The sequence below is a fragment of the Plectropomus leopardus genome, chromosome 8 (genome assembly GCF_026936395.1).
Source record: "Plectropomus leopardus strain MGB_pleo_1.0 chromosome 8, ASM2693639v1, whole genome shotgun sequence".
NCBI classification, from domain to species: domain Eukaryota; kingdom Metazoa; phylum Chordata; class Actinopteri; order Perciformes; family Serranidae; genus Plectropomus; species Plectropomus leopardus.
This window is the reverse complement of record NC_142183.1, coordinates 4,735,893-4,744,702: the sequence shown is the minus strand read 5'-3', so window position 1 is coordinate 4,744,702 and position 8,810 is coordinate 4,735,893. Positions and strand designations below refer to the sequence as shown.

The 8,810-nt window shown below is 38.1% G+C and overlaps 1 protein-coding gene across 3 annotated transcripts in view; it reads right to left on the bottom strand.

Moving 5' to 3' along the window:
* Positions 1-260: 260 nt before the first annotated feature.
* cplx1 (complexin 1) overlaps positions 261-8,810 on the bottom strand; it is a 63,870-nt gene continuing 55,320 nt past the window's right edge. For all 3 annotated transcript variants that reach the window (XM_042493743.2, XM_042493746.2, XM_042493744.2), the window contains exon 4: positions 261-4,531. In XM_042493743.2, the coding sequence (XP_042349677.1) occupies positions 4,337-4,531 (195 nt within the window). In that variant the 3' untranslated portion in view covers positions 261-4,336. The remainder of the gene's footprint in view (positions 4,532-8,810) is intronic.

Here is an 8,810-nt window from a genome sequence, read left to right as displayed (position 1 = left end):
GTCATCTCACCATGTGCTTATGTTGATATCATAGTAGCGACACCCTAACGTCAACATCAGACACAAGATACCAAGAGCATAATATGTAGATGCGGAAGTCCACTGCAAAGCGGCAACATGTGACGACTTGAGATGAGAACGCGTTGCACTCCCACTGCTTCCATATAGTATTATATTTTCTTTAATTTTACACAAACGGATCAGCAGTCAAAGTTCTGCTGCAGTACTGTTTGAATGCAGAAACACAAGACGATGAAAAATTATATGAAATCACTTTATTCTCAGAGTGTGCGGTGATTCCATTTTTGCAGGAAAGTTACAGACTCAAATATCTGTCTAAAATGGCATGCAGTGAGGCTAACAGGTGGAGCTTTGAAACACAGAGAAGACACAAAACGATTATCAACAACCTTGCCTACATTGCACACCATAAGCATGCATACATTTTGTCAACAAATAGGGAGATAGAGAGAGGGAGAAGGGTGAGAAGATTTTGCAGTACAAAAGAATGCATTTTTTTTTTTTTTCAAAATACCAACCACCAGAGGACAGAAACAGGACCGGCTACAGACAAGAAAAGAAAAAATACTGCACGAGAGTAAGCATCTTCTCAACACGTACAGAACAGAGAAAGACAGATGCAAGGAGATAAACATTAGACAGTTACATTCAAGTCACATCAAAGGAGTAAGTTTTTAAGTGTCATATTTTTCAGGCAGTTTTTTAATCATATTAATGGCTGTATGAGCGGCACAAATGAGCGACTGAACACTGGAATGGATTTCTGACACTGGACGACTAAATATTGATTACGCATGACTTGGGCAGTTGGTTTGGGCAGTGATCAATAAGCCATTTAGAGCGCAATCAATTGGCATTTACAAGATATTGATAAATGGGTTTCTGATGGCGTTGGTGGATGAGATGCTTATGGTGACGTGACTTCAGAGCGTACCAGTTTTGGAGACCGGTAGCCTGAAGAACTGCACATGCCACTGATGTTTACTAAGGTTTTGTCGCTGGGAAAGTACTTGGGTTGACTGGGCAGTAATCGTAGCTTTCTGAAATATTCTTGGGCCAAACAAACAATATGTCATTCCAAAACAAAAAAAAATGCTTGCTAGGCCCCTAGCAATAGATTTTTTCAATTTTTAGCAGAGAAGGCTAGTTATGCTAATAGAAGGCTTGCAATGGTTTAAACTTCTATTTAAATGTAACGCTAAAGTACCTGAGAATTTCAAAATAAATAAGATGCTGTAAATAAAAACAATGAAAACTCTTGACTAAGCCTACTACTACAAGCACTACTCTTTGGTTTGATTGGGTAACTACTTTGTGAATGGATTGGCGTGTTGTGGATGCTAACTGCAAACAACGATCAGTTGCTAACTATCCGCTAACACACTGAACGGCTGCTAAAGGCAGTTTACAAGTACAATAAAATCACAGGAAGTTCAATATATGTGCTCTACAGGTACCCTCTGCATGTTTTTTTAATATATTCAACATGATTACAGAGCTCACAAAGCACTGATAAAAGCTAATTTTCCCTCGTCTATGCCACAGAAAGTCACAAGTTCAGAATTATCCATATTTCATGTGTAGCTAGCTTAATAAAAACAGTGGCAACGTGGCGAAAAAGCTAGTTCAGTAAACCCTAATCACGCCTACAGCTACTGTGCTCATGTGAATCACAAAAACATTTTCTAACAAAATTGTATCACAAGATTTATATCTGCTAATAGCACATTTAAGCTTTCCCTTAAACGTCATGTGGGATTTTTTTTCTATACATGGCAGCTAAAGTAACTTTTACTTGGTCAAGTCTTGAATCTTTATATTTGATTCATTCTAGAGACTATTTTTAGATTATAACAACATCAAATTTAGGTTTCACTGTGATGTACTTGTAGGCTAACGAAGGCATCGGCCGAGGCCCGCTGTAAAGATCTAAGTTTGTGAGTTACCAGCTCAAGTCTGGTGGAATGTCTGAAATATCTGGAATGTTTTAACAAGACACCGTGGAATAACGGAGAAATAAAAAAACAAGGCATATGGAGAAAAATGTCATTATATCATCATATGAACCTCTCTGAATCTGTGCCATTACATTTACCAGCAGGACGGACTGACTCGACAGAGCAGGTAAACATTTTCTTTTCTACAGTCATGGAGCTTTCATTCGGGGCTTTTTAGACCATCTCCACACATATACTTTTGAAAACAAATATTTTTCAACTTTACTTCCAAAAAGCGAGTTTTTTAGCAACTTATTCAGACTTATCAGGGAATCCCGAAGAGAAATCAAGTTAGTTATATTGACGGATATATTGATGCTCTTGAACTCTGGATTTGAAGCGTGAGAAAAAGTTTTTTTTGTGGATTGTTCCATTAAATCCAATTCAGCAAAGTTATAAAATGCTTTCATTGTCCCAAATGAAAGCACAGTGATGTCAACGATATGTAAATTGGTGCATGACGTTTTCAGGTGACTTTTAGAGCTAGTGCGAGCTACCTTTATTGTAAAAGAGTTGGCATCGCTGTACGTTTTGGCCAATCGCCCATTCAAACATGGTTTGATTTCAGAAGGTGTACGGTTACATTTTTCTGTTTAATACAGAAATGGGTAATTTTTCCAGTCTTGACATTTTGTGAGTTTATTTGACTAAGACAAGCTAAGAGCGCTTGAAAACACACCTCCCGTTCCTGGTGAAACATGGGTCATGTGCACAGGAATAGGGGGAAAAAAAAATCTGTTTTCAAAAATATCCATATACGTATAAAAAGGGCCTAAAAAAGTCCCTTTTTCTTCATGTTTAGCTAATTTCTGCCTTTGGAAACCTGCAGATTTGTCTTTTAGTTTTGTAATTTTGGACACAAATTGTGCTTGTGCTCATCATTCTGTAACATGTGACTGAACAGTTTTTACGACACGAAACAGATCATCCCACCGTCCCCCCTTTTCTCTTTTTTAATGAAATATGTTCTGACCTACAAAGGCTTCACTGTCACTATGCAGACACATCTGTGCCTTTAATGTCGACTAACATATTAAGTTTAAACACACAACAATGAAGATTGTCTGTTATTGCTGATTTGGGACTTCACTCCCATCAGTTTAACCAACGGACACAGGACAACTTCATTTTCGAACAATATATTGCACTATTGTCACTGTCTGTTCACGTAGAGTGTGTTCACAACATAGTTGTGTTCGTGATTTTTTTTTCTAAACTAAAAAAAATGGTGGAAATGTCAACAAAATATAACTAGCCTGGTCTAAGATTTACACGTCCTACAGCAGAAGCAGAGCGAGCGACACCTGCCACAGGACATAAAAACTGAGTGTTCAAACCACAAACATGTAGAGCAAGTGAATTTATAGTAAGAATTTCCTCTAACTGCTTTGAGACAAACTTCATGTATGGAGAACATTTATAGTTTTCCCCATGGAAGAACATTTCAGACACAAAGTCAATTATCGCCTAATGCACATGGTGGACGAGATGTCGGTCAAATAAAAAAATGGAAAACAAGTTATTGCCTCAAATATCAATGTATTTCGCTTCATCATAACAAATGAAATGTGCGTACGTCACTTCACAAAAGTTTACTGCATGCTTTTAAAAAAATAAACTAAACAAAACAAAAAAAATCTCCAAAGAATTCCTTCACTTTCTGGTTTTACAGGTGTTGTTTCGACTGTACCAGTGCTCACATTACACATTCACAATAAACCGATGAGAACATGAACGACAGAGTGAACGGGGGTGAATCCTCACAACGGAGAACTAATAAAAATGCAAGTATTTATATACACTGTATGTATCAAATATTAGCAAGAACAAAACAGGAAAATTCAATCAAATTTTGATATGATTTGGATAATTTCTTAAAAGTTAAAAATATGGCTTATACTCTTAGTCATCTTGTTATATGTCATATTTCACTCATATATAGTTCTCTTTTTTTATAACCCGAGGCTATTTACAAACAAAAAAGGGTGGATGGTGGGTGATATCTGATCTTATTCTAAGTGCCGGACATTTCGAAAGCATGTCACAAAACTTGCCTTGGAGTGAAGATCTGTGTAGGTGTTGCATACTCGTAAAATATGGATGTACGCAAGATTAAAATGTATGCATCACCATCAGAGATCAATTATTTTAAATCAAGGGCAAAGTTGTGGCACATCGCTCAATTCCAGGACACTTAAAAGCTGGGTTGAAGGGGTGGGAATGTGGAGAAAAGTGTGACTGCAGGTTTGGGCGGGGCGGGGTGGAACGGCAGTAGTCTTGGTTAGATGAAGTTAATCAATTTTCACCCCAAAACACTGTTACTTTTTATTGAACATATCCATGAGCGGGGTCGGGATGAATTTCATGACCGTATCCACGATGCTCTCCTCTTCCTCCTCGTCGCCACAGCCGGTGGGGACCGCCTTCTTCGGACGGGTGAGGCTGCCCTCGGAGGCCTGCTCCATAGCAGCTGCTGCCTCGGCTTCCTTCTCCTCCTTCTTCTTGATGCCGTACTGCACAAGAAGGAGAAAAAGAACAGGCAACAATGTTATTTCTCTTGGGGTGATTGGTTTTAGGTACTTTTCTGATATTTACAAAAAGGTTTGGCCGAGGAGGCTTGATGTGTAGGTTTCGAAAACAGGTGCCTTTTGGATTCAAAAAGGACCAAAAAAGGAGGGAAAGGTTTGTTTGTTGGTTGTTGTTATTATGTATGTCAATATGCCAAAACCAAAAAATTCCAGGGTTTTACAAAAGAAAAAAAGCCTTTAATAAATTGGCTTGACGCCTACGAGTTTCAACATGCAGTCTTGATCAGGGCATGTAAAAACAAGTGGTGCCTCACAGGTATATCAAGGCTCATGTCAGGTTTCAGCCAATCAGAGCAGCACTGGATAATTGACACAAGTGCAATCAATGAAGTGAGTGTGCACACACTCAGGTTAACTCAAAGAAAGACCAGCAAATTCATCACACAATCAGCAACATCAGATACAGGTCACATGATTACATACAAAAACATCAATTAATAAATGAAAATGTACAAGGTACATCAATCCTCAGTAAAGGTTCTGATGTTTCCCTAAAGCTGGCACTTTTTTTTTTACAGATATGGAACATACTTTTCATATATCTTGTGATATAAAAGTGCAACCTGTTCCCATTCCAAACTCATCAAATAGCTCTGTCAGTGCTTTCGCCGTGCGAGTGTGACGCCAATAGCTAGCTTCTGCGTCACATGATAAAGCTGTTGGACAGAACCGGTGCGCATTATTTTGTGCTGGCGGACAGCTGGATGGCAGCGGGCATGTCCAGTGTTAACAGGAGATGTCCTAAATGGAGCAGCTGTGTAAAAATGATGAATCTAGTAAAACTTGACGGACTTTCCACACACTCTCACGCCACAAGTGCATTTTCTCGTAGTGATAAATAAATAACGGATAACTTCTGAAAGCATCACAGGGCTCTCTCCTGCTCCTTATCCAATAATAATGGATAAAAACAAACTCCCGCTGTAGTACACTTCTGCTTAGAGCACGCGCAGTCAGAACGTGGCCAGAGTTAATCACCTTCATTGTTCACATGATACACATTTTCTTTTGATCAGTTTATTAAAAGGTTTAAGCTACCCCTCTGCAACCAAATAAAATTTGAACTGGTTTGGGCCTGTTTAAACTGATTGAGGTGTTTATGTGAATTATATTGAATCTGTTTGGGTTTGTAAATCTATTCTAATCAGATTAGTAGTATTATTTAGGCTCGATATTAACCTGTGTGAGGTGTTCCTCTGTACACGCCCCTAAACCTAACTAACCCTGCAAGCTACACTGCCAAACAAGACTCTCAACTCAGTGAGAAACTTTGTAAATTGAAGGCAAAAGGCACTATGACAAAACATGTGAATAAAGATGGTAACAACTTCTCCTTTACTTCAACAGTAAGAAGGAACCCTAGTGACTGACTTCAAAATGTGGGAAGTTTTACTCTAAAAATAGAAATGTTTGAGGCGTGACATGATCATTTCATGCATTTGAGGTAAATTGGTCGAAAATCATTGGTGCTCTCGCAAAGTAATTCATATTTCTTCATTTGCATGAAATTAGCTTCAGGCTGCTTCCTCATTAAGTTTGAGCCCGGTGTACTGCAGCTCTCTGAGTCCTGCATGAACAGCAGCTACAATCGATTTCTGCAATTAGAAGCAGAGTTGGAGCTGAAAAGGAATTTAGGTTTTGTGCTTGTGTTTGTGTGTTTGGGAGTGCACATGGGAGTTTTAACTGCAGCTCGGTCTAATTTGACCTTCTAGGATATTTTATGTACCAATTACAGGCAGAGGCGCACAGTCAGTGTAATGGACAATGCTAACGATTGTCTTGCAAAACCCTGAGCCCCTACAGACTTCAATTAAATCAAGATCGTGTTTAGAGGAGAAAGAGCACAAAATTGCAATTTAAAAGATTAGGAAGAACAACAACAGCTTCATTAATGATGTTACTCTGCTGGCACCATATATTCACCCAATAAAGTTTAGCTTGTTTTTACTTGTGTATGATGATACGCTACATACACTCTACAAACTTCCCTAAAAATGTTTTCCTACATATTATTATATGAATATGTTGAAACTTCACATTTCTGTATGTTTCAACATCTCTAGGAAGGTGTCTGCACAAATCCACATGATTATGATCAGGAAAAACTCATAATTTGGCATAAAAACCCTGATTTTTAGCACACGATCACAGCTGGAAAACACAAAAAAACACCACTTCTGTACTTTATTGGTCACAATCGGTGGTCTGGAGCTTGGCAGGCGTCACACCATCCACCATTACAGCTCACAGCGTCAGCTCAGATACTACGCCACTTCAGGAACGTTTCTAAGGTATGTATGAAATGTAAAAATTGAACATATAGCCTATGTGGTTTTGCACAAATGTGCAACGGCAACATTTTATTCCAGTGATTGGGCTGCAAATACCATACGATGTTGAAGACCATGAGATGCGGCAGAAATGAATTTTTATTTATTTTTTGCTGAGTATATACATAAAAATTTAAGCATCAGTACCAACAAACAACCAGCCATACTCCATCTGCTAATGACGATCATCTGATAAAATGAAAAGGTCTGGGAAGAGAGCCACTAAATGGAACTTGTGGTGAGACGGTTTTGCCAAATGCTGTCCAAAAATAAACTTAGGTCATATCCGTTCATATCCGTTTAAATAAAGCATCCCTAATCAAACACAAATCTTTTATTAACATAAACAGATGGAGAAGATGATATTACTTCTAAATTCAAGAGTAAGCATTGCTAGATGCACAATAATTATCTTATATGTGCGAATATTTTACCCTCTGTACAATGGATAATGCCAAAAGTGCCATTATGTATGCTAATTTAACCATTTGTGAGGCTTAAAATTAATAGTTGGATTTAATCTAAGCTGTGTCATTTTTATTGGGATTTTTTATCCTAATTAGGATAGAAAATCTTGCTTTGAAGAACATTTGAAAGTACCTTTTAGCTTTTGTTTTGTAATGGTTGTGGATCTGAACATTTTGTGCACGTGTCGTTCTACTTTATGTCAAATCAATACAGTTGGACTGGTAGGACAAAGGTTGCAGGTCAATAGGGTGAGTGATGACTGATCTCAAGGCGGAGATGCAGAAAATGAACTGGACATCTCTATGACCTCTTTGCTGCGCTCCCAGGCACACGTTAATGTGATTCGGGCACAATAAATATCTTAAAGTGAGAGTACTGGTGTCCATTTCTGCTGTGAGGTTGTGCAGAGGGGGGAGTGCAAGCATCTGTGTGGTTTTAGAGTGGAGCACTCAGGTTGTTGAGGTAGTGAAGCAAAAATGCAAAATGCAAACACTTTTCAACCTTTTATTTGCTATTATTCAAATTTGTTTGAGTCTGAATCCACATCAAAAAAAATCTTTTGTCAAGACAAAGCTTCCTTTTATGGAGATATTTCTAAGAAATGCCTCCAGGGAAAATAGGAAATGTTCTTTGATGTGTGAGTGATGGGCTAAAGACTCGAAAATCAGTCGTAAAAGAATACACAATAAAGAGATGGATGTTTGTTATGGTAGACTTTTAAGGCCAAAAGCATGCTGACAAATAACAGCAGCTGGTGCTTTGACGGCAGCTTTATTTCTGCTTCAATATTTCGAAACTACTCTGAATTTGAAATATCCATCCTCCAAAGAGACCCCCTTGGCAACTTCTACAGAAAGTTTTCATCCCCTGTCAGCTCGTAAGTCGCTGTTTTGTGATCCTGGTCTTATAGCGCAAATATTTTTTTTCCTCGAGAATAATATGTCAGCAATAAATGCCAAAGCAGGTCTTGCTACAACATTTGATTCAATCCAGAAAAACACTGGATCAGCAGGAAGCTGCAGCAAATAAAATCAGTAAAAGACAGAGCAGAGATTATATCTGATACTTGGACTGTACCAGTTAAACTAATTCCCATGACAGAAATGCTTTTATCTGTTTCTGTTGGATATATTTATACTACAACCATCCATGCCTCTCAGTTTTAACTTTAATGTATAAGACAGTCAAAGAGGACGTCATTTTCATGTTCATACTTGTATTTTGGGTCTCTACTAAAACATGTTTACATTCTTTAATGTTCAAAACACTTTATTTTTCTCATATTGTCTGTGCTGAAACACACACTTTTTTCCATGGTAGGTCTGTCTCTTTAAGAACTCGTCCCAAAAAAGCCCAGTGAGCATTTAAAGGTCTTCCACAACTCAGCATCATTGCACCAATAATCT